Source organism: Salvelinus fontinalis, chromosome 23, assembly GCF_029448725.1.
Source record: "Salvelinus fontinalis isolate EN_2023a chromosome 23, ASM2944872v1, whole genome shotgun sequence".
NCBI classification, from domain to species: Eukaryota; Metazoa; Chordata; class Actinopteri; order Salmoniformes; family Salmonidae; genus Salvelinus; species Salvelinus fontinalis.
This window is the reverse complement of record NC_074687.1, coordinates 3,987,049-4,014,333: the sequence shown is the minus strand read 5'-3', so window position 1 is coordinate 4,014,333 and position 27,285 is coordinate 3,987,049. Positions and strand designations below refer to the sequence as shown.

At 43.1% G+C, this 27,285-nt stretch overlaps 1 protein-coding gene across 1 annotated transcript in view; it reads left to right on the top strand.

Annotated features, from left to right (window-relative positions):
* Positions 1-6,292: 6,292 nt before the first annotated feature.
* LOC129820733 (alpha-1,3-mannosyl-glycoprotein 4-beta-N-acetylglucosaminyltransferase A-like) overlaps positions 6,293-27,285 on the top strand; it is a 104,747-nt gene continuing 83,754 nt past the window's right edge. The window contains exons 1-2 of the mRNA XM_055877647.1: positions 6,293-6,409; positions 6,762-7,330. Coding sequence (XP_055733622.1) covers positions 7,237-7,330 — 94 coding nt within the window. The 5' untranslated portion in view covers positions 6,293-6,409; positions 6,762-7,236. The remainder of the gene's footprint in view (positions 6,410-6,761; positions 7,331-27,285) is intronic.

Genomic DNA, 27,285 nt, shown 5'->3' with positions numbered 1-27,285 from the left:
GTATCCCACAAAAAAGGTTCACTGTCAAGCTACATTTTTTAAATGAATTTAAGCAAAGTTCCCCGAATTCCAGGGCTTTACTTCCCATGGAAATTTTCCGGAATAATTCAGGAAATTTACCGGAAAGTTTCCGACCCTTTGCAACCCTAATTGGGTGTCCCATAGGGCGGTGCACAATTAGCCCAGCGTCGCCCGAGTTAGGGTTTGGCCGGGGTAGGCCGTCATGGTAAATAAGAATTTGTTCTTAACTGACTTGCCTAGTTAAATAAAGGTTGAATAAACAGGATAGGTAAAAAACACCTCTGCAAATCCAAAATGGAAGGAGGATTGTCTCTCCCAAATTTTATATTTTATTACTGGGCCGCTAACCTCCGTGCTGTTACGTTTTTTGCTGGATGACGCATGTCCGTCACCCAGCTGGCTTAGTATGGAGCGGGAGGAGTGTCACCCCTTCTCTATTGGTGCTGTGATTTTGTCGCCTGTCAATCTGGAGAGGTCACTTTATCGTAACAATCCTATTATACATAGCACAGTCCGAATCTGGAAGCAAATTAAAACCCACTTCTTTTGAGTTGCTGAGGGAAACTTATAATCTTCCCAGAAGTAACTTTTTCAGATACCTACAAATCAGAGACTATGTTAGAAAACACCTCCCAACATTTGGGAACGCTAAACCTTCCATGTTTGACGGATGCATAAAAACATCCCCCACCTCAGACAAACTGATATCTCGTTTATATGATGCTTTTCAATCTGTTAGCACACCTTCTACAGATGCCATTAAGGCAAAATGGGAGGAAGAACTAGGGACTGACATTTCGGTGGCAGACTGGGAAGATAGCTTGGAGTATATCCACACCTGCTCCATTAACTCCAGACATCGTCTCATACAATTCAAGGTATTACACAGATTACACTATTCCAAAACCAAACTGCATAGGATATTTCCTGATACATCCCCTTTGTGTGATAAATGTCAGGCTGCACAGGGTACACTTCTCCACTGCTTTGCCCTATGCTGTAGCTTGTATGGTTACTGGTGTGGAATTTTTAGGATCCTCTCTGAAGTTCTGGAGACTTCAATTGACCCAGACCCGCTTCTGATAATCCTGGGAATGTCTGATTCCCTAAACGGATTAACCAACCCTCAAAAACAACTCATCTCTTACAGTCTCATTTCGACAAAAAAACTAATCTTGTTGTTTTGGAAAAAGAGGGAAGCACCCACTACCAAATTATGGCTCAGCGAATTGGCAAACACTGTACACTAAGAAAGAATTAGATATATTCTGAACAATAAATTATCAACATTTGATCAAATCTGGCAGCCTTTCCTCTCTTACTTGGACCATTCGGCGCTGTGAATTTGTACTTTTTAACGCACTCTCAATTGTAATATTTTAATCCACCTTTGGGCAGCATGTGGCACCGCCACCCGAGCAGTTGGGAGGGGAATAAGGGGAAGGGATAAAGGGGGGGAAGAAGCGGGGGAGGAATAAAGGGGGGGAATCAGTGGGGGGTGACACCTACCCTCTTTCTTTCTACCTGTCCTTGTTCTGTATGTCTTGTTTTGTAATATTTGTTTTGTACCCAGAACTCTGGGTCTTTTTGTTTCTGTCTGCTCTTTTATGTTTAGATAAGAATTGTATACCTGTCTTTTATACCTATACAACATTCTTTTGTGTGTTCAATAAAAAATATTTGAACAGAATAAAGGTTGAATAAAACATTTTTTAAAGAGTGGTGTGTGTTTTACTAGCTCGAGTATCCCATAAATTATGCACTGCGCAGGTGCGTGTTGACGGTTAATACTTGGCAACCAATGGCGTCAAGAATGGTTGACTGAGATGTTTGGGAGACCAGTGCAGTGATTATTCCTTAGAAAACTCTAGTTTGGGGCATCAGGTAGCCTAGTGGTTAGAGCGTTGGGCCAGTAACCAAAAGGTTGCTGGATCAAATCCCCGAGCTCACAAGGGGAAAAAAACAAGGCAGAACATCGGTAGGCCGTGTTCACTGGTAGGCCGTCATTGTTAATAAGAATTGGTTCTTAACTGACCTGCCTAATTAAATTAAAGAAAAATACCTGAAGCTAAGTGTGGCAAATGTAGTTTTTAATGGTTGTACTGTAATTTAGGTTGCAGGTATCAAGTAATTAGATAACTAGCCAGCAGGTTCCGACTCTACCTTATGCTTGTTTACACTGAGCTGCGCTGGGGTCGGAACGCAATCATGGTTACATTATGACACAATGGAGCTGGCTTGAGGTATGGGTCAGAAAACATACCTCAATGCAGGAATGGGATCCCAGATAGCAAAAAATGTGCTCCCGCTTGCTATTTGCCTTTATGCCGAAGACTATAAATTCCTACTGCAAGCGAGCAAATGGCAAAGTTCAAGACCTGGGCCCAGATTCATAAAACATTCTTAAGAAAAATTGCACTCATTAACTATCTTATGAGCTTATTATTTTTCTTAAGACGCTTCTTAAGTTTATGCGTAAGAAGTGTTTTGTGAATCTGGGGCCAGATTTGCATCTCTGGCAGGTAGCCTCCACTCATAAGCCCTTGGCAGGCTGCTTTTACACCTAATGATTTAGTTTAAGTAGATTAATGATATATTGACTATGGCCCAAAATAGTCTACATTTTTGCTATTGATTTAATATACTATATAATTGAGGCAATACAAACGGTTCCTTTCTAACAATAAATGTCACTCCCGAAACAGCTGTACCCACTTGAAGAAAAGTGTTGATCACTACGTACCTCTTAAACACCACAGAAGAAGCCGAAAAGCCTCAACAGGAAGTTATTTGTTACCATCTTCTATCGAGTTTACAAACCAAAGAAATTCCACAGGCTTTTGGAACAGAATTATTATTATTTTACACCACTAAACGTTTGGAAATACCGACCAATAACACACTAGCAGCACCCATTCAGTCGGTTATAGATAGATGGAGCACCAATTCACTAGCCTGGATTTTGAATCATGCATGGAGTGGCTCATTTGCAGGAGACAATAGATAGATAGATAGCTTAGCTGGTGTTTTTTAATAATTTTTTTTATCACGTTAAACCTAGTTTTTATTCTGTTTATGTACCAGATTGGAATGCAAAGTTAGTTTGCTCAAGTAACTAACATTACTGCTTTTCTTAATTTGTGAGTAGTTTTACTTGTGTAATGTTAACGTCAATGAGGACAATAATGCTAGATTGCCTAACTAGTTAACGTTAGCGAGCTTAACTAGCTAGCTAGAAACATAAACTTGGCCGTTGCTAGCTAGCTAAATTATGGTAAATGCGGTTAAGTTGGGTAGTTTGCCATCTGGCCAGTAGTGGCCAGCCCCAGCATCGTATTCACCACAGCACCATGTGGATGTGAAAGCCATGGAGGTATGTAACGTTACATTCACCTGCCCAGATAAGACTAATTATCTGTTCTTGCACAGTATTTACTTCATTTCAATGTAAGTAACGTTATTGTTTCAAACAGGGATAGGAGTAAGGCACTACGACGGGCCAACTGTGCCATGTTTGGGCTGCAGACATGAAGGTAATAACATAAACTGTTACCAACTTAAATGTAAATACTTATTGGAAATATCTGCCATCTGTCTTTAGACTGTCACAATAAACGTATATAAAATATAAGGGGTGGGGGAGGGAAATATGTTAACATAGTGTGTAATTTCTAATAATTCTCTTGCATTTTGTAGCTTAGGTTTCTGTCTGTAATGGGGCCAAGGACCTGAAGTCGACAGTGTGGCGGATGCTACCTTGCATTCTGTCAGTCTTGCCACAACCTGGGCAGGGGATACGGCCTGTTTCAGGGACTTGTTTCTGAAGACTGTTATTCACAGTAAGTTGTGTTACTTGTTTTCTCTACTTTTTAACTACATTCTTAACTCGTAACTACATGTGCGATTCAAATGTAACTCAATGTTCTTACTTGGTGTATAGGATCCATTCAGAAGATCCATGCAATTCGGCATGCCACAGATGAGGGGTCCAGATTCAGGTCACCCGTTACCTGAAAGGGGTCTCCGGTTGGAGGCGGCACACAGGGATTGGCTGCAGTGAGGGTCAACATCAAGTCTCGGACAACCTGTCTCAAAGCCTGCTTCTACCCCACCAAACCACAAGACTGTTCCAACAGCTGAACCCTGGGCTGACTACTGCACTCTAATGAGTGCACATGGGCAAACAATGTCCATAGCCTACTATATCCCTATAGGCAATAATAAATAAAGGTTTATTTTATTTTATCTGCTGTCTGTTATACCTGATTGTGTTTATTTAGTATTTTTATATTAGTATGTTATACAGTTACAATGTCACTCATTTGATTGCTTTCCTATGTTACTTATTTGATTACTGTCACTTTTGTCGCCGTTGCACTGTGAGAAGCCTTAAAGTACATAGCAATAACATTTTATTTGACTGGATTTGATTTGTCGTCACCAGTGGACCCAGGTGAACAGGACTAGGCCTCGTTATCTGATATTTTGCACACACAATCATTTGCAGTACCTTTCCCAATTGAGATGGCATCCAATGTACCTTAAATAATAACAAATCAAATACATTTTTTTAAATGTTGGCGACGGAGTAGGCATTCCACTGACCGTGCTTCTACACCTGCATTGCTTGCTGTTTGGGGTTTTAGGCTGGGTTTCTGTACAGCACTTTGAGATATCAGCTGATGTAAGAAGGGCTTTATAAATAAATTTGATTTGATTCGATTTTACTTGATGCTGAAAAAGTGTCTTGCCTCCGACTGGGCAGGTGAAGGGTGGGGGGGGGCTGTATGAGGATTATTATATATTTTTTAAAGTTACCGCACGGCCTCTGTGGCGGGACGCCGGCCTCCCAAGTACTCATTGCTAACTGGGATTTGCCACTGTACTCCAAATTTTACCTTTATCCACACTGATACATCAAGAAGATTGAAATACTGCAAGTTTAGCCAGAAAACTGCCCTTTCTGTACTCATGCTAGTTAGCAGTAGCCACCGCTAATAACATTCTATTGTAGAATGTTGTGTGTGCTGAATTGCACACACAAGCCAAGCGCCACCACTACAGTCAGTAGCACTGTCAAAGCTGTAAAAAAATAAAAACAAAAAGTCTGCAAACAAGCACAAACATCGGCCACAACGTGTTTACAATATCTTGTTGGTAAGGCATTATTTGTTCGACCGAATGGAAAAACGTCTGAAGGAGCAGGATCAAACATGTTAGCCTTTTCCCAGACATGCAACCATCGCAGAGGTAGGGAGAAAGGATGGGGATCCTGATGCTTCTGCCTGCCAGCCACATCCCAAGCAGTTGCACCTGATTCCTCCTAGTTAGTTAAAATACAGAGTAATAATCAAGCATTTTGTCAACATTAATGACAGTTTAGAAACTTGAGGTAGGCTGTCTCCCTACTACGTTGACTTCGGTTTGCAGTATGACAGTCCCAAATATCTTTGATACAAATGTTATTATCAACTCCTGGGGTAACTAGCTAGCTAGCTTTAGCTTGGTAGCTAGCTAACACCAATGCAACCAGACTGAAAACAATGACCAGAAATCCATGTGATTAAGTATTAGCTAGGCAACAAATGGTTGTTCTACTGAAGTCAAACGTCAATTTATGAAAATAACTAGCTTGCTAGATAACAAACTAACAGGATAGCCAGCTACCTATCCCTGTTTCCCCAAGCTAACATTATAAGCAGCTAGCTATCTTCATGTGGCTAGTGTAGCTTGACCAGACCAGGTATGACCATCATCAACCAAATACAAAAACTGTCTTATAAATTAGGGTTATTTCAGATGATGACACCTAGCTATATAGATGTTGTTTTGTTATGTTTTTTTTGTGGGAGAACATTGTTTGGATCCATCAGCTAGCTAGCTAGCTTTTTTTCTGATCAGCACTGTCCCAGAGCTTGGGGAAGTGTGTCTGCCTCCTGTGGTAGGTGCGCAAGACAACTTTACCAGCATCATAGCATAGGTCTCGGGGGAATCGCAGTGACATTATATATAAGTGACTGTAATCAATGTGTAATATCTACATAAAAAATGTATGAATGTGTTACATTATTATACAATGTACAGTCATATTCAGATCCTGATTGGTCAACAAGCTTATTTGACACTTATATGACACTTATATTTTTTTACATGCAAAGACCCAACCCCTGCATTGTGGTAGTGTTTTATGATTACGTTCTGAACCCAGTGCAGCTCAGTGTAAACAAGCATAACAGTAGGGTCGGAACCTGCTGTCAAACTAGCAAATTTTATGCTGAAGAAGATTCAACGGAACATGTCGCGAGCGAGCCTGTTGTGTGTGTGCTGTGCAGCAGTATAGCTAGCTAGCTTGCTAAGCAGCCAGCGTGGGAGTCTAATCAGAAGACAGGTATCCAACTGTGAAGCTAGCTATATGTAGCCTGCCAGCCACTAGTGTAGTTAAATATTTTAATGAATCTCTTTAACCTTATCTTGCGAGGGGATATGATAACTAGCTACGCTAAGGTCTATGAAGAAGCACATCCACATCTTGGGCTGGTTCCCAGCAAAGACTATCCTCCTCTACCCTCCATCTGCTGAATGTGTCAGCTAGCTAGTTACTTGTTTTGCTACCTTCTAACTTACATCAGCACGTCAGTGGTTGCTGCTTGCCAACTTTGATCGGCTGAAAATAAAAATCTAATTCATGCAGATGTTCTCTTGTCAAACTAGTTGATTCGGTTTGCTCTTGCCATCCCCAGAATCATCCGAGTGCAGAAGATTAAGGAGCCGTGTCAACACTTCTGTTCAGGATCTTTCAGTTATCCTAATCACTTTGTGCAGTGAGTGGAGGGGAATAATCGCACCGCCCGACCATGCTCACATTTAAAAAAGGAAGAGCTGCCTCGTGATTTACCACCCTCAAGGCGAGAGAGCGAGGGAGAAATCATCATCAACCACAGAGCGAGAGGAGAGATCATCAGTCACTCACGGAGACGACGCTGAGGACTCGTCACGGCAGACAGGAGGGACAGAGAAAGAGAGAGATGTCCATTCCCCTTTCCAGTTAGCTAGCTTCTCAAACCTCCTCGCTTCCTTCCAACGTCCTCCGGTACTACCCGGGTTGGGCAACCGTAATCACGCGCCTCCGCCTGGACTGACAACCCCGAAGGCAGAGGGCGAGAGGCACGGCACCCTCGGGTCCCCACGCTTCGTGGAGAGAATCGCTGAAATGAGATGAGGCTCAGAAATGGAACGGTTGCGATTGCGATAATTTTCTTCACGTCGTTTCTCAGCCTGTCTTGGTACACATCCTGGCAAAATGGCAAAGGTAAGTAAGCAAACTCGTTTGTCAGCAGCTATGGTGTGCTACCACTCGATTTCTGTAATTCAAGCATTTACAGTTGGCTAGCCAGCTAACGTTTTTGACAGCTATTTGTTATGACTGGTTGATGGACAGCAAGCTCTCAAGCTAACCGCTAGGAACACATTTTCTAACTATATAGCTAGCTATGCCATTTAGCAGACGCTTACATTTTACATATGTGTTGTCCTGGGAATCGGTCCCACTACCCTGGCGTTACATTTGCCATGCTCTACCAACTGAGCTATGAAGGACTTAATGCAGTGACAGACAGACACTCTAAATATGAGTTGTTTTGTTGGCTGGCTATGAAGCTTAATCTTCAAACCTGGACGTTAGGATACTGGACGTTAGGACACAGACAGCTACATAGAAGGGGGCTATTATGTGTACGGGTTATATATGGCAACCAGCCCTACACTGTCACAGTTGGACATGGCTTTCCATGAGAATAATATCATCCGGATGTCTGATGATAGCAGGTATCGAAGCCAGATACAGTAAAGCTATGCAAATCCACAGCCGTTGAGTTTTGCATGCAACCCAACCAACTAGCGAGCTGAGTACAAGATCGATCCTCTTGCTCGTGTATTTTGACAGTAAATCGACAGTCAATAATTCCCCAGTTCGACCCGCCTAGTTATCGATTAGAATAAAATGTACACACACTTGTGCACTAAAAATGTAGTCCTAGTTTGTTGATAAGAAACCAACTGGATTTTCTTTTTCATCCTGTTTCTTCAATCTTTTCGCATTGAACCATATTTGGTGCTTAGTGACATTTTCTAAAGGGATGCCTCATTTCTACGTCCTGTCAGACATCTGACTCCTATCTGTGGTTTGTTATCTGCAGAGTGTAAATAAGTGTGGCCTTTAGATCAATTCTAGACCAAGGCTTGTGATTAGGCTGTTATCTTACCTTTATTTAACTAGGCAAATCAGTTTAAGAACAAATTCTTATTTACAATGACGGCCTACCGGGGAACAGTGGGTTAACTTCCTTGTTCAGGGGCAGAACAACAGATTTTTTTTTACCTTGTCAGTTTAGGGATTCCATCCAGCAACCTTTCGGTTACTCGCTGGCCCAACGCTCTAACCACTGGGCTGCATGGTGCAACTAAAGGCTATTGATGATTTGAGAAAGTAGAAGAAAAAAAAGCTTGTGCTCTTGTGTTCCTTGCCTCAGGCTGCACAGTTGTTCTCTCATCAAGTGATCATATTTTCACACATCAGACTATTATCAATGTAATCTGGTCTTTTACTAATATGTAAAATTAGTTTAGATTTAGAATGGCCCATTTATCAAATGGACAGGGACAGGGACAAAGGGAAAAATACCTGTCATCTGTTTACACCGTTTTGTAGGCTACTTGGGTTTTATAGCATGAGCTTAATATGTGCAGCTGAGAAATACATTGAATAACACTTATTTCACTCCACATCAACCACTGTTTGAGGAGCATACTCTCGCTGCCAGACAGGTGATATTCCTGTTTGAGGAGCATACTCTCGCTGCCAGACAGGTTATATTCCTGTTTGAGGAGCATACTCTCGCTGCCAGGCAGGTGATATTCCTGTTTGAGGAGCATACTCTCGCTGCCAGACAGGTTATATTCCTGTTTGAGGTGCATACTCTCGCTGCCAGGCAGGTGATATTCCTGTTTGAGGAGCATACTCTCGCTGCCAGACAGGTGATATTCCTGTTTGAGGAGCATACTCTCGCTGCCAGGCAGGTGATATTCCTGTTTGAGGAGCATGCTCTTGCTGCCATGCAGGTGATATTCCTGTTTGAGGAGCATGCTCTCGCTGCCAGGCAGGTGATATTCCTGTTTGAGGAGCATACTCTCGCTGCCAGGCAGGTGATATTCCTGTTTGAGGAGCATACTCTCGCTGCCAGGCAGGTGATATTCCTGTTTGAGGAGCATGCTCTCGCTGCCAGGCAGGTGATATTCCTGTTTGAGGAGCATACTCTCGCTGCCAGGCAGATGATATTCCTGTTTGAGGAGCATACTCTCGCTGCCAGGCAGGTGATATTCCTGTTTGAGGAGCATACTCTCGCTGCCAGACAGGTGATATTCCTGTTTGAGGAGCATGCTCTCGCTGCCAGACAGGTTATATTCCTGTTTGAGGAGCATACTCTCGCTGCCAGGCAGGTGATAATCCGCCCAAACTCTGTATGCCATGGGCTCTCCAACCCTGTTCCTGCAGCTACCCAGTGCTTAATTTGGGAAACCAAGTGAAATCTGTACGGGAACATCAATAGCAACATGTTTATGCAACAAAACATATTTCGCTAAACTGTTGACAGCCCGTCTGCGGGGAGAGAGAGGAGATGGACACGCATGGTGGTGAGATTTTCTGTATAGCTGAAGGTAATGCCACTCAGTTATGACAATAGAAAAAATGCCCTATTACTAGGTTATTGAAAATACAAATTCAGATATTGTAGGCAAACTGTAAGCAGCCCTGCACAAACCAACAGCATCGCATAGGGCTAAACGTTCTCTCCCCGACTCATGGATAGACATTTTGGAGTGTAGCATATGGTAACCAGTCCATCCAGTATGCGTAATAACAGTTCACACTCAATAGCGATTACTCCAATACGTAATATGCGGTAGGCTATATATTGTATAACGGCACAATCATCATTTTAACCCCCCCCCCCCCCCCCCCCCCACAAAAAAATGTTGTGCTTGGGCTCATAAGCGTTTGCATCAGCTCTAATATGCATATTGCTGTTTTGAATGAATCATCACCTTTAGGAAGCGCTGTCCATTTCGTTGCATTAGTCTTTGAAACAACATCTACAACAACCATGTTTTACACTGTTTCAACCTGCTGTTAAACTTTCTTCAAATTGATCATCACAGTGAGGTGAGTTTTAAAAATATGATAGGCCTACTGTTATGATGATAAGTGTTTTGATGTGATTTTCGATTGTATTTCCATTGATGTCAGTGGTTAGACCAGGGGTGGGCAACTCCAGTCCTCAGGGGCCTGATTTTTTTTATTTTTCTCCATCCCTAGCAAACACAGCTGATTAATCAAATTGTATTCTAAATTGCAGATCATCATTAGGTGATTATTGGAGTCAGGTTTGTTAACTGGGGCTGGGGCAAAACTGTGACCCCAATCAGGCCCTCGAGGACTGGAATTGACCACCCCTGGGTTAGAGGGACAATAGAACCCTGAGGACCAGGCCATTAGGACCTGATGTTAGTTAGCAAGTTGGGTACTACAAAGACATGTCCAGAGTGCATAAAAGGAGATTACCGTGACTCAACGGTCACATGGAATCTGACTGCAGTCATGACGGTAATATGGTCACCGCAACAGCCCTAGTATTAATTATAGTAATTTACCGTTCTAAATCTTGGAGTGGAAACGTTTGCATAGTTCACAACCTGCTACATTTGTGAGAAACACGTTTTGGTTTATTTCATAACCATAATTTATGAGATTTGTAAAATGTTGGAGTGCTCCATGTGAGCAATGAGCATGTGTCTGGTTTCTCTGTCCTGGTAATGTTGAGGGAGCGTGCGCAACCAAGCACGTGTCTGGTTTCTCTGTCCTGGTAATGTTGAGGGAGCGTGCGCACCCAAGCATGTGTCTGGTTTCTCTGTCCTGGTAATGTTGAGGGAGCGTGCGCACCCAAGCATGTGTCTGGTTTCTCTGTCCTGATAATGTTGAGGGAGCGTGCGCACCCAAGCATGTGTCTGGTTTCTCTGTCCTGATAATGTTGAGGGAGCGTGCGCACCCAAGCATGTGTCTGGTTTCTCTGTCCTGATAATGTTGAGGGAGCGTGCGCACCCAAGCATGTGTCTGGTTTCTCTGTCCTGATAATGTTGAGGGAGCGTGCACACCCAAGCATGTGTCTGGTTTCTCTGTCCTGATAATGTTGAGGGAGCGTGCGCACCCAAGCATGTGTCTGGTTTCTCTGTCCTGATAATGTTGAGGGAGCGTGTGCGCCTGAGCACGCATAGAAGTATCCGGTCTGCTGTGCAGAAATGTAGGCAAGTGTTTTTTTAACATCCATTGTGAATTATAATATATGAACTATAGTTCCTCACAGTAAGCTATTTGGAAAATCTTTCCAACAATCTCACCCTCGATAACCACCAATCCTCAGTGTGAAAGAGCAATGGAAGTTATAGGCCTACTGCTGCATTGGCCTATAGGCTATGAGTTCCATGCACTCATTTCTTTAGCCGCTGTCGTGGAAATGTTCGTACACAGGGACACTCGGGAAGTCGATCTAAAATGAATCATTGTTTATTGTCAGCGTGCTGGAGAGGTTCCAACCAACTCAATGCACCATAGTACACATGTCAATCAGGAGCTTTCTCTGGGCAGACCCAGCAGTTTTCTTATACGGCTATACACAGACATGTTATTTGCATGATTTAGCATAATTAATTAATCATCACCGTTTCATTCATGTGACCGACCAATACTAGTTCGTAACATGTGACAGACCAAAACCTCACGAGGCTTCTCCTCTCTAAGCTGAGACCTTGAAACTGAAATATCTTTCTTGTTCTCAAAACAACGTACTGCCAAATTGCAGCTACTGATAGGGGATTTGTACAGTCAGTCACTTACATGAACACAGAAATTAGTTATACTAAGCACAAACATAAAAATTCCCATTACACCGCCAATGAATCACGGTGTATCAATGTGTCCATAAGGCAGAGGCTGGTGATCTCACATTAGTTGACTTTCAACTTTGAGGTTTTTATCATTTTAATTCAGATTGTTATGATTAACCACGTGACAATGATTTTGAGAAACTAAAACATTATTATTGAAATTAAACTGTTCCACGAAAATATGCATATTAAAATCAACTGGCACTCAGACAGTAGAAATGGTAGGATAAATGATATGCTTCCCCAAACTTAACTCACAAGCCGCCTATTTAATTGCCTCTACATTTCCAATGTTGGAATAAGCCTATAGGCTACTTTGAAGCAAGGTAAGATCTGCCTCATAACATGAAATAAAACATTCAAGGTTTCAAACATTTTAAAGTATATTTTCAGAATGAGTACAGCCTCCAGCTCACATTGTAAAGTTGTAGGTCACGCGCTGATAGCCTGTTCCCTGCACTTAAATGGTGAATGATAGGCTTGCTTCAATTACCAGTTGAGAAATAAAAATAGTAGCTCTTTTTAATCGTGCTCCAAAACTGTTTTTAATAGGTGATTGCATTTAGAATAGTTGTGCAATGTATTGGCTTATAAAAGCACATGGTTTACTTCAGCAGCAACCCGCTGAGGAGCTACAGGATAAATCCCGCTCAAAGTAGGCTCTGTAAGCTGAGCGCTTGTGTACTAGTTGTGTTGGATAAATAAAATACATGACTGACGGAAATACACAGATGACAATTTGAATTCCACAAAATTATGCAAATGTACCTATAGACCGGTAAGCATGACGGTCAAATGTTTTTCCATCGACTGGTATTTCCATTAATTACTAAAAAGCATTGTTTTGCAAAGATATTTTTTTCGCCGGTTAACAGTTTTATTTATAGGCTTTTCATTTTTTTTATTGGCCAGAAGCCAAAAATCTGAAATCCTCACAAATTAAAAGAACGAAAAGAGATCGAGAGACACCCAGGAACAGGCCTCGATCATGCACTGCATGACATACCATTTCTGTCTGTCATCGTTAATTCCTAAAACTGGAGGAAGGATTGTGAAACTCAAATTTATTTGTCACATGTTTCGTAAACAACAGATGTGGACTAAAAGTGAAATGCTTACTTACGGGCCCTTCCCAACAATACAGAGAGAAAGAAAATAAAGAAATAATAGATGCACAATGAGCAATGGCTTTTGGAAAGTATTCATACCCCTTGACCTTTTCCACATTTTGTTAAAGCCTTATTTTATTAAATAGTTTTTGGGTGTAAACTGTTGTATGCCAAGCAGTTGCCATACCAAGCGGTGATGCAGCCAGTCGAGATGCTCTCAATGGTAGAGCTGTAGAACTTACTGAGGATCTGAGGGCCCCATGCCAAATCTTTTCAGCCTCCTGAGGGGGAAGAGGCGTTGTTGTGGCCTCTTCATGTTGGTGTGTTTGGACTATAATAGATCCTTAGTAATGTGGACACCTAGGAACTTGAGGCTCTCAACCCGCTCCACTACAGCCCTGTCGATGTGAATGGGGGCGATCTCAGCCCTCTGTTTCCTGTAGTCCACGATCAGCTCCTTTTGTCTTGCTGACACTGAGGGAGAGGATATCCTGGCACCACACTGCCAGGTCTCTGACCTCCTCACTATAGGCTGTTTCATCGTTGTCAGTGATCATGCCTACCACATTCGTGTTGTCGGAAAACTTAATGATGGTGTTGGAGTCGTGCGCAGATCGGAGTCGTGTGTGAACAGGGAGTAGAGGAGGGTCAGCGTGTTGTTGCCTACCCTCACTACCTGGGGGGGTCTCGTCAAGAAGTTCAGGATACAGTTTCAGATGGAAGTGTTCAGTTCCAGGGTCCTTAGCTTAGTGATGAGCTTTGAGTGCACTATGGTGTTGAATGCTGAGCTGTAGTCAATGAACAGCATTCTCATGTAGGTGGTTCTTTTGTCCAAGTGGGAAAGAGCAGTGTGGAGTGCAATAGAGATTGCGTCATCTGTGGATGCAAATTGGAGTGGGTCCAGGGTGTCTGGGATAATGGTTTTGATGTGAGTACTATGGGGAGATAGTAATTTAGACAGGTTACTTTGGCGTTCTTGGGCACAGGGACTATGGGGGTCTGCTTGAAACATGTAGGTATTACAGACTGGGTCAGGGAGAGGTTGAGAATGTCAATGAAAACGCTTGCCAGCTGGTCAACGCATGCTTTTGAATATACGCCCTGGTAATCTGTCTGGTTATGCGGCCTTCTGAATGTTAACCTGTTTAAAGGTCTTACTCACATCAGCATGGAGAGCGTGATCATGCAGTTGTCCGGAACAGCTGGTGTTCTCATGCATGGTTCAGTGTTTCCTGCCTCGAAGCGAGCATAAAAGGCTCTCAGTTCATCTGGTAGGCTTGTGTCATTGGGCAGCTCATGGCTGGGCTTCCCTTTTAATCTGTCATAGTTGGCAAGCCCTGCCACAGCGTCAGAGCCGGTGTAGTTAGAGTCGGTCTTAGTCCTGTGTTGTCGCTTTGCTTGTTTAATGGTTCGTCGGATGGCGTAGCATGATTTATTATAAGCGTCCGGGTTAGTGTTCCCCTCCTTGAAAGCGGCAGCTCTAACCTTTAGCCCGATGTGGATGTTGCCTGTAATCCATGGCTTCTGGTTAGGATATGTACGGTCACTGTGGGTACAATGTCATCGATGCACTTATTAAGGAAGCCGGTGACTGATGTGGTAAACTGCTCAATGTCATCGGATGAATCCCGGAACATATTCCAGTCTGTGCTAGCGAAACATTACTTTAGCATAGCGTCCGCTTCATCGGACCACTTCCGTATTGAGCTCGTCACTGGTACTTCCTGTTTTCGAGTTTTTGCATGTAAGCAGGAATCAGCGGGATAGAATTATGGTCAGATTTGCCAAATGGAACTGCATGCATTCTTCCTTGTGCAAGCACCGAGCCTTGTGCATGTGTGGGTTTAGTGTTGTTTACACCCAGCCTTGTGTGGGTTTAGTGTTGTTTACACCCAGCCTTGTGCATGTGTGGGTTTAGTGTTGTTTACACCCAGCCTTGTGCATGTGTGGGTTTAGTGTCGCGTTTACACCCAGCCTTGTGCATGTGTGGGTTTAGTGTCGCGTTTACACCCAGCCTTGTGCATGTGTGGGTTTAGTGTCGCGTTTACACCCAGCCTTGTGTGGGTTTAGTGTCGCGTTTACACCCAGCCTTGTGTGGGTTTAGTGTTGTTTACACCCAGCCTTGTGCATGTGTGGGTTTAGTGTCGCGTTTACACCCAGCCTTGTGCATGTGTGGGTTTAGTGTCGCGTTTACACCCAGCCTTGTGCATGTGTGGGTTTAGTGTCGCGTTTACACCCAGGCTTGTGCATGTGTGGGTTTAGTGTCGCGTTTACACCCAGCCTTGTGCATGTGTGGGTTTAGTGTCGCGTTTACACCCAGCCTTGTGCATGTGTGGGTTTAGTGTTGTGTTTACACCCAGCCTTGTGCATGTGTGGATTTAGTGTTGCGTTTACACCCAGCCTTGTGAATGTGTGGGTTTAGTGTTCTGTTTGTGTCTGCGTTAGGAGGAGGAACACAGACAGACTGACACCTTCCCAAATGTCATCCAGGGGGAGTTACAGAGCAGCGTAGTGTGGCACAATACTTTGTATTCATAGACACTCATTGGCTGCTCCCCCTGGACCAACAGTCAGTCAGACTCCATAGCTAAGCAGAGTTGTGCTGGTTGTGTTTCTCCCATTCAGACCAGTGTGCTGTCTGGGCATGATAGCCAAGTGTTGTTTAACCTCCCGGTCACTGCTCCCTCCCTGGGATGTTACTGATCTTGTCTCTCCCTGGTATAAATTATGTTAGATAAACACTGATTGGCTGTACCATAGCTTGCGTCTCTCCCTGGTATACATTAGATTGGATAAACACTGATTAAGCCTGAAGAGCCTGTTTTTACAATTCATCACTTCCTCTCACAACCGCTCCCCTGTCTTTCAGGCTCTATATCCCTCTTTCTCTTTCTGTTGTACCGTCTTTCTCTCTTTCTTCTTTCTTTCCCTAGTCTTGCCCTCTTTTCCTTGTCTTTCTCGTCATCTCTCTCGGGGTCTCTGATCGTCATCTCTCTCGGGGTCTCTGATCGTCATCTCTCTCGGGGTCTCTGATCGTCATCTCTCTCGGGGTCTCTGATCGTCATCTCTCTCGGGGTCTCTGATCGTCATCTCAAGGCATCTCTCCTCTTTATCTAGTGTATTTCATCGTCCCCCCCTCTCTTTCACTCTGAGTCCTACTTTCTTTAATTCTCGTTTCCGTGTGGGTGTTTAGTCTACTTAGCCTCAGGCAGTGAGTCACTCTGAAAGTGAAGTATTTGAAAGCTCAGTGTTAGTGGGCATGCAGAGAACACTGTGGGAATGGTGTGGATAGGCCTAGATGCTAACTGTGTCTGTCTCTGTGGCTTTAGACCTATGTTTCTTGGATTGTGTAAGGTGGCTCTGCATTTAAGAGTCTTGAGTGTGTTTGTGTGTAACAGTTGATTTTGTGTGTGTCATAATTGCGAAACAGTTGTTTTCGCATTATTGAGTAATCCGACCTATCAATTTATTGCCACTCCCATCTCGTCACATGACTCTGAATAAGGGCTCTGAGAATCAGCTTTCTAAATGGTCAAGCAGCCTACTGAATGACCCACAAGAAAGTGCACTCCTCAATCTGTGAGATCTCAGAATGTAGGGCAGCAAGATCTCTGACAGAAGTCCCCAGCGGTGTGTTACTCTCTATTGATGAGACCTTGCTAATGGAGGTCAGTGCAGAACCTATGGAACAACAACTGCTCAATGGGAACATAAGTCTAAGTGCTGATATCTGTGCTGAGAGTTGGCTGCTTTCAGTAAAAAGTGTAATGGAAGGAGACATGACTATTTGGCTAATCAACACAGTTGAGGTTAAAAAGGAACCAAGTTCAAATAAATCCCTCCCTCTAGTTCTACCTCCATTCTCTCCTCTAACACTTCCTTCCATTTTCTCTCTTTCCGTCCGTGGGCATGTTTCTCCTCTCAGCTCTGGTCTGTCGTTCCTTTGTCAGTTCATTGCAAACACAATGGTCCCAAAATAGCCGGAGAAAGGTGTTATTATGACAAACGAATGCTACTGACTCTGAAGATAACAGAGGGGGATTCTGATGCCCGTAGAGAGAGGGAGACAGAATGAGAGCGAGAGAGGGGTGGAGATGGAGATAGGAAAAGCTTGTATATATCTCTTTTGGGGTGTTCTTTGTGTTGCGATGTGCTGTGTGTGTGTGTGTTGCTGTGGGTTGTGCGGTGATATTTTCTGATGCTGAGAGATAGGGACTCTCTCAGCCAGATGCTTCTAATGGGGCCACAGGGAGAGAAAGACAGAGGGAGGCGAAGCCAAGGGCCCAGTTTATAGAAGAGGTAGAGGAGCCGGGGGGGGGGGGAGTGCTGACAAAACCCTTCTCCCTGAAACTGGTGAAGTGTTTGTGCCCTGCTCTTCAGGATGAGGGTGCACACACAGTACACACACACACAGTACACAGTACGTGCACACACACGGTACACACACACACACACAGTACGTGCACACACACGGTACACAGTACGTGCACACACACGGTACACACACGGTACACAGTACGTGCACACACACGGTACACAGTACGTGCACACACACGGTACACACACACACACAGTACGTGCACACACACGGTACACAGTACGTGCACACACACGGTACACACACACACACACACAGTACACACACACACAGTACACAGTACGTGCACACACACACAGTACACAGTACACACACACACAGTACACAGTACGTGCACACACACACACAGTACGTGCACACACACGGTACACAGTACGTGCACACACACGGTACACACACACACACAGTACGTGCACACACACGGTACACAGTACGTGCACACACACGGTACGTACACACACACAATACACAGTACGTACACACACACGTACACAAACACTAGGGCTGTGACGATCATGGAATTTTGGATGACTGTAATTGGCCAGCCAAATGATTGCAGTCACCGCAATAACCGTTCGAATAGCATTTAAAAAATAAATAATTTTATATATATATTATATGTATGTGTATATGTGTGTGTGTATATATATATATATATATATATATATATATATATATATATATATATATATATATATATATATATATATATATATATATATATATATATATATATATATATATTAAATGTGTTATGGCAGTAATTCCATTTTGTCCATCCATAACCGTGGGTTATGTAGTAATTGTGGCAGCCCTAACACACACACACACACACACACACACACACACACAATCTAGCCCAGATGTAGGTCTACCTCATGTTCTTTTAATGAACAGGAACAGGCTTCTACAGTCTGTCCTCCATTAAGTCAGTTAACTAATGGTACCCTTTTTCCTTCCTCTTCCCAGGCTGAATGTCCTCGTCTGCTGCACACTACCTCTCATTCATCCCTTCTCCCGTTCTCATCCGCCCCCACATTCAAAATCCTGATTAGGGAGGAAAACAGGACCATTGTCACACAGTCTTATGGTTGTTCTTGTCCACTATGGACCACACATACCATTCACACACAACCTATTTTCTTTAAGGCTGTTGCTTGACTGAAATGTCGACATGGTTCCTACTGCTGTCTTTCTGCCAAACTTCAGTGTCTGTCTGTCTGTCTGTCTGTCTGTCTGTCTGTCTGTCTGTCTGTCTGTCTGTCTGTCTGTCTGTCTGTCTGTCTGTCTGTCTGTCTGTCTGTCTGTCTGTCTGTCTGTCTGTCTGTCTGTCTGTCTGTCTGTCTGTCTGTCTGTCTGTCTGTCTGTCTGTCTGTCTGTCTGTCTGTCTGTCTGTCTGTCTGTCTGTCTGTCTGTCTGTCCGTCCGTCCGTCCGTCCGTCCGTCCGTCCGTCCGTCCGTCCGTCCGTCCGTCCGTCCGTCCGTCCGTCCGTCCGTCCGTCCGTCCGTCCGTCCGTCCGTCCGTCCGTCCGTCCGTCCGTCCGTCCGTCCGTCCGTCCGTCCGTCCGTCCGTCCGTCCGTCCGTCCGTCCGTCCGTCCGTCCGTCCGTCCGTCCGTCCGTCCGTCCGTCCGTCCGTCCGTCCGTCCGTCCGTCCGTCCGTCCGTCCGATCGATCTTACAATGTTAGCATTATAGACCTGCATTGACTAGGGCGGTGGCAGTCATGAAATGTTGTCAGCCGGTTATTGGTCTTCTGACCGTTAATTACTATAAACACATTTAGCATCTCCATGCCTCCACCATACAAGCTGGTGCGCGCCGTTGGAACATCTACATAAAAAAACATCTAATAAATGTAACATACACCATCACAATAAATCCAATATTTATTTCCGGCAGGTCGAAAGAAACATGATTTGAAGAAAATGTATTTGAGAAGAACTGAATGTGAATTGGCCTACTGTATGTTATCTGGCTATGCACCAGGCCATACACTGCAGTTCAAACAGTCAATAATAATCTACTGAATTCGGGGCTTGTGAAGTTATATCTAGGCTGAATAGAAGCCTTCCACAACCTTAAGACCCGCTAATCATTTAATTATTTATCTAAATAGATTAACCTGCTTTTTTTATTTGCAATAATCAATGATCTGGCTTTCAAGTCTATGAAAATGACCTTTTTTGTTACAAATTTATCTAGAACCATGCATAATGCACATTCACTAATAATAGCTAATGTCTTGTATCAGGTATTAGGCTATAAAAAATGAACACAGGTCTCATCAACAGTCTCTCAAGCCCTCGTGCTAGTGATTAGCCAGCTAATCTTTATATTTCAAGTTTAGCCAACTTGGCTGTATTTGCTAACAAGGTGTAACAGTTGAGTTGTTATGAACATGCCCTTCTGTCTCCAACTGTTTGAAAAGCATGTTCGCTTTCATTTCTAAACGTTCATCCGATAATGATGAAAATACCTTCAAATTAAAGCTGACAGTCTGCACTTTAATGTCATAGTCACTTATATAATTTCAAATCCAAAGTGCTGGAGTACAGAGTCAAAAAAAGTCACTGTCCCAATAGTTACAGAAGGCACTGATATTGAACTTAGCTCAATAAAATATCAATATTTTTCCCATTTCAGAGCAAGTGTGCATTTGAAGTGGCATGTTGAGTGTAAAAGTGATCATTTGAAACAGGTCCTATATGCTAGATTTAGAGTCATTTGGCTACTTTAGTTGTGAATGATACAAACCTTAGAATGTCTTAGAAATCAAAACATATATAGGCGGCATGATGTGACTAAAGGATATTGATGACTTGAGCAAGTCACAAATAAAGCTGCCGCTCTGTCCCTTGCCTCAGGCTCCATACGCTGTTCTCTCATCAAGTGATCATATTTTCAATCATCAGACTATTCTCAATTTAATCTTGTATTCACTAATATGTACAATTTGTTTAGATTTATAATGGACCATTATGAAATGGACAGGAACAGTAACAGGGGTAGAAAGATGTCATCCCTATGCACTGGAATAGTGAATGGAGGCCACTTTCCTGCTGGTTTGTTTTCAATCATGCTGGGTAGGCTACTCTGGTTATTTCACTCCATGCATCAACCACTGTTTGAGGAGCATGCAGCCTCTTGCTGTATAACAGGTGATATTCTGCCCAAACTCTGTATGCCATGGGCTCTCCAACTCTGTTCCTGTAGCTACCCAGTGAAACCAAGGGAAATCTGTTCAGGGACATCAATAGGAACATGTTTTCACAACAAAACACATGTCATTAAACTGTTGACAACCCCTCTCTGTGCGCTCGAGAAAGGAATGAAGGAGAGAGAGGAGGAGATTGAAACGCACGTCAGCCTATTCATTATGAAAATATAAAAAATGTCCTGTTACTAGGCCCTTCAAAATCAAATACAAATGTACTATAATTGTAGGCTAACTGTAAACAGTCTTGCACAATCAGTGAAGCAACATCATGCCCTAGGCCTATACGTTCTCTCCCAGACTTGTATAAAGAGTCTGGAGCGTGGCATTAGGTAACCAGTCCATCCAGTATGTATAAAGTACAGTCCAGACTCAAAGGCCATTACTAAAATGTGTTTAATTTTGGCGTATAGGCTCAACCAGGTATTCCCAAACTGCCTTACGGGGGGACGCACAATGCCGTCGGGGGTACGCCAAATAAAAATGTGATTCACTTTTTAATAAAAAAAAATATATATATATAGATTTTTATTCTTCACATTTTCAAACAGTCCATTTTATATTTTCCAACGGGGCTATACATTTAGGGGATTTTTTCCCCCCTTTTTTTTTTTTTCTCTCGCCTGAGTAGCCTCGTTTCACTGCCAAAAATAAAATTAAACCATCTAGTGTTTAGCGAAATAACAACACAATGTCAAATACAGGTAGCCTAGTCAAATAATTAACATCCAATCACATTAACCGTTACTGTCTCGCAGGAATTCCACTCCGTATGTAGCTGCTGCTCATTCCGTTTGCTTGAAAATTGATCAATGGTATAAAAAAAAGTAAGGCCCGCGTCCATAGAGACACATACCAGCTCTACTGGCAGTCCTGCTACTACCAGCAGTACTACACCAACACCTGTCGACGACACAAGTTGTTCTGTTTCCACGAGCACATCCAATGCTAGCATCAGTAATTCTACATTTGTTGTTAGCCCAGCTAGCATGGACACTGACAGTTGTGAATCTGATGCAGCCGAAGAGCTGCTACCCCTTTACTGTTACTGTTACTGTTTACTGTTATTTAGCGACGCAATTATGCAGGTACTTTCCCGAAACGGATGACAAACAACTGGAATTGTTATCCCTTTCTTGCCCTGCCTCCAGTCCACTTACTGAAATCTGAACAAGAGAGCCTCATCGAAATTGCAACAAGCGGTTCTGTGAAAATTGAATTTAATCAGAAGCCACTGCCAGATTTCTGGATTGGGCTGCAGTCAGAGTATCCTGCCTTGGCAAATCACGCTGTTAAGACTCTGATGCCCTTTGCAACCACGTTCCTATGTGAGAGTGGATTCTCGGCCCTCACTAGCATGAAAACTAAATACAGGCACAGACTGTGTGTGGAAAATGATTTAAGACTGAGACACTCCAATACATCCCAACATTGCAGAGTTATGTGCATCCTTTCAAGCACACCCTTCTCATTAACCTGTGGTGAGATATTCACAATTTTCGATGAACAATTAAGGTTTTATATGTAAGATGGTTAAATAAAGAGCAAAATGTATTGATTACTATTTATGCCCTGGTCCTATAAGAGCTCTTTGTCACTTCCCACTAGCCGGGTTGTGAAACTCAGTCATTCTTATGTTTAATAAATGTATCGTATAGTGTGTGTGTGGCAGGCTTACAATGAGGGCAAAAAACAACATTTGAGAGTGCGCTGACCCTGGTGCTAGAGGGGGTATGCAGCTGGAGGTTGATTGTTTGAAAGGGTACGGGACTGTAAAAAGTTTGGGAACCACTGGGCTGGACCAATCATGTACCAAAGACATCTTTAATCACTTTTGTTTGATGTTTTTCTGCTGTGTGTAATATGAGGTAGGCTATGTATTGTATAACTATGTATTGTCCTTTGAGTACCTGCATAAAATGAGATTACAGTGACTGCGGTCATGACTCATGACTGCTGGTGTGGCAGTAATACAGTCAGTCACTACAACAGCCCTAGCCATGCCTCATAGGGTGGTGTCATTTCCTCTGTCATTCTCATGGTTGTGACTGGGTGACGCTCATCTGCTGGAGCATAAGTCCATTGGTCTGTGTAGCCTGTGTTTGTGGATGGAGAAAGAAAGGGTACAGAGCATTCGGAAAGTATTCAGACCCCTTGACTTTTTCCACATTTTGTTATGTTACATCCTTATTCTAAAATGTATTAAATTGTTTTACAGACAATACCCCATAATGACAAACAGGTTTTTAGAAAATGTTTCAAATGTATTAAAAATAGAAATAGCATATTTACATAAGTATTCAGACCCTTTGCTATGAGAGTCAAATTGAGCTGAGGTGCATGATGATTGGAGACAGGCGCAGGAATACGTAATAGGGTTTTTTATTTTCTCCACCCAAACAAAAGAGTGAGGTGTAAACCTCTAAACAATACACAGGACGAGACCCGTAAAACAAGTGCACAATAACATGTAGCATGGAAGCCGATACAACAGCACAGGTATTCAAAGGACCAACGGACCTGGTAACAATAACCGACAAGGACAATGGGGAACAGAGGGCACATGCATACACATACTAATGAGGGGGAATGGGAACCAGGTGTGCGTAATGAGACGAGACAGTCCGGGGTTGGTGGTAATGATCCAGTTCAGTGATACCTAGAAGGCCGGTGATGTAGACCTCCGGAGCTGGTGAACGGAATGAGCAGCAGTACCGGGGGAATCCGTGACAACCTGTGGTAAATTAAATTGATTGGACATGATTTGGAAAGGCACACACCTGTATACATAAGGTCCCACAGTTGACAGTGCATGTCAGAGCAAAAACCAAGCCATGAGGTCAAAGGAATTTGTACATAGAGCTCCGAGACAGGTGTCATGATGTGACTTTCATTAATCTGATGACTTATGTATCGAAGGTTATCATTGTTTCATTGTTACTCGAATAAATTAATCATGTAACAATTAACTCATTAGGATTTGGGGCACCACGGAATAAGTTTAACGAGTTACCATCTCCTGAATTAAACTCTAGATGATATATATGATATCTATCGATAACAGTAATTTATTAATCATTACCACATATCAGTCTCATAATTCTGAATGTCACATACTCCTTGCATCTGCACAAACCCCAGCTTTACTGATCATTCCGTACACACATTGATTTACTAACTAACTAAATGATAACACAGGATACACACACACACACACACACGGTATAGGTTATTAATTAGAAACTTAATACGATAAAAACCGGTCCCTAGCAGACTAACGACAAAATGACTGCTTGTTTATCAAAAGAGGGAGGAGTAAAGAGGGGAGAAAGAAAGAGACAACACTTATACACTTGTAACTATGCTCACAGTAATCCTAATACTTTGCCCTGAACCACCGCCCGTCTGGGTAAGAAATAATGAATGTATTTACCTGTTGAATGTCTTCCTTCGTCGTGTATCTCTGTTGGACCCAGGGCTTTGTGAAAAGGGTCAGTTGGGCCTTCTCCCGAGCTCTCAAGTGTAAGGCTCTGATTGTCCACAAGAGGTCACAATGTCCTTCTTCTTAGTTGTCCGTGGCTTCACTTTCACTTGTTCTGGAAGAGTGGTCCTCTGAAGACAACTAATCAGCTGTGTCGATGATCCCCAGTGGGGTGATGACGGCAGTGTAGTCGACGATGGTTTGAAGAGTAACAGGATGGTCCTACTTAAAATTTCCTTTCTTAGATACAGTACTTAGAATAGCTACTCAGCCGTAACATTGATTGTTAGAGAGGCTACTTTGTCGTCTTCACCTCGTGTTGATTTTCAGGGTTGTAACCAATGGAGACCTAAGCTGCAGCTTGAGTCTTTCTGGTATGTTAATTCTCAACTCATCCTTTATACACTCTCGTAAAAAGGGTTGTTTCCGCCATTCTGACACGCTCTCTGAGCTCCCTTGAGCGTGGCTACTTACTGGGCAAATTATCATCAAAACTATGTTAGGATGTTAACTTGTTAGGAATGTGATTTTAGTTTTCTATCTCAATAAAAATATTATTTTCATCCTTGATATTTCCTACACAACGTCAAGGATGTAATCCTGACCTACACAGTGTGAAAACTCTTCGTTACGATATTTTCATGATACATTTTATACCATTTTTAATGACATCACAAAATAGACATTAATTTCCCATATTCCATCTCTCATCATTCGCCACATTCGGATGTAAAAAATATTGTCCCAGTGTTCATTTTTGGATGTTAGGTTTTGAGCGGCTAAATGTCTCTGTAACAAAGAGATTCCAATCACCACTACTGAAGATCTAAAAGAGTCCTCTGCTGCATACAATTGGCATGAGGTGTCATAAAGCCCCCACATCAATCCCGCCTCTCCTCTGCGGGTGAGAGGGGTCTGGTGGAAGTCAGATCCATTGTAAACCTGATCTTTGGATCTTCACAGGAGAGTCATGACACAGGAATGTGTCGAGGCACAGATCTGGGGAAGGGTACCAAAAAATGTCTGCAGTGTTGAAGGTCCCCAAGAACACAGTGGCCTCCATCATTCTTAAATGGAAGACGTTTGGAACCATCAAGACTCTTCCTAGAGCTGGCCGCCCAGACAAACTGAGCAATGGGGGAGAAGGGCCTTGGTCAGGGAGGTGACCAAGATACCAATGGTCACACTGACAGAGCTCCAGAGTTCCTCTGTGGAGATGGTTGTCCTTCTGGAAGGTTCTCCCATCGCTGCAGCATCCACCAGTCAGGCCTTTATGGTAGTGGCCAGACGGAAGCCACTCCTCAGTATAAGGCACATGACAGCCCGCTTGGAGTTTGCCAAAAGGCGCCTAAGGGATTCTCAGACCATGAGAAACAAGATTCTCTGATCTTATGAAACCAAGATTGAACTCTTTGGCCTGGAGGAAACCTGGCACCATCCCTACAGTGAAGCATGGTGGTGGCAGCATCATGCTGTGGGGAGGTTTTTCAGTGGCATGGACTGGGAGACTAGTCATGATCGAAGCAAAGATGAACGGAGCAAAGTACAGAGAGATCCTTGAAGAAAAACTGCTCCAGAGCGCTCAGCGGTGAAGGTTCACCTTCCAACAGGACAACGACCCAAGCACACAGCCAAGATTATGCAGTAGTGGCTTCAGGACAAGTCTCTGAATGTCCTTGAGTGGCCCAGCCGGAGCCTGGACTTGGACCTGATTGAACACCTCTGGAGAGACCTGAGAATTGCTGTGCAGCGACGCTCCCCATCCTACCTGACAGAGCTTGAGAGGATCTGCAGAGAAGAATGGGAGAAATTCCCCAAATACAGGTGTACCAGACTTGTAGCGTCATACCAAAGCAGACGCTAGGCTTTAATCGCTGACAAAGGTGATTCAACAAAGTACTGAGTAAAAGGTCTGAATACTTACATAAATGTAATATTTCAGTTTCTTTATTTTTAATACATTTGCACACAAAAAAAAGTTTTGCTTTGTCATTATGAGGTATTGTGTGTAGATTGAGGGGGGGAAAACAATTAAATAATTTTTAGAATAAGGCGGTAACATAACAAAATGTAGAAAAAGCAAAGGGGTTTGAGTACTTTCTAAATGCACTGCAGATAGAGTAAGGATAGGGACAGAGAGAGGAGAATAGTGTTGAAGGAGCAGGGACAGATGGAGGGATGCTGAGGAGGAGTGTGTGTGTATGTGCCAGCCTTGAAAGGGCAGTGGGGTTTGGCATGATGACATGAGAGAACATTACGCCAACTAGGGCTGGGCACGCCAAACATGAAGATGTTTCCCGTTATAAATCAGACCTTTGGTAAAATGGTTGGCGCGTGAACGATCATTATAACTCCGCCTGATGGTGACAATTACGTCCTTATGTGCTGTATACTTTGGAAGAATTGGAATTAGGTGGAGACAGTATCTGGAAAGAGCAATGGTGAACTTGATCAAATGTCTTTTTGATGTGTTGGCAGAATGTTTTCTTCTCCAGTATCTGACCATTTCTGAAAGACAAACACAATTGCAAATCATTGTGGACCTGTAAACAGATCGTTTGAAATACAATAATGTTTTACATTCACTTTTTCCAGTGAGACATCGTCTACTCTGAAAGAAATGAACTACAGTACAGTGGTGCCCTACACACTACAATGCAACAGATCAACTGTCTGTTAACCTGTTAAATTCTACTCTGTTATAAACCGCACCCCCTGTCGTCTGCATAGAGCAAAAACTAGACATTCTAATAACTTAATAGGTCCAGCTAAATGAGAGATGCGCATGTTCATTTGTTGTATGGCTACTTAGGGAATATGAACTGATCATGGCCAGAAAAGGTGAGTCATTTATTCTGCAATGATTATGATATATGGATTATGTTTATATATGAAATATTGTCTACTTGAGAAATTTGAAATTATATAGCCTACAAAAAGTGAACCGTCTGTTCTACCATTAAACTGCACTTCGGATAGGATCACAAAATAGGGTGCTTGAAATGGCTTATCTATTTACTTGTGCGAAGTGGGTCCAATCAAATGAGAGATGGGAGGAATGGTAGCCTATCCTAACATGTAGGCCT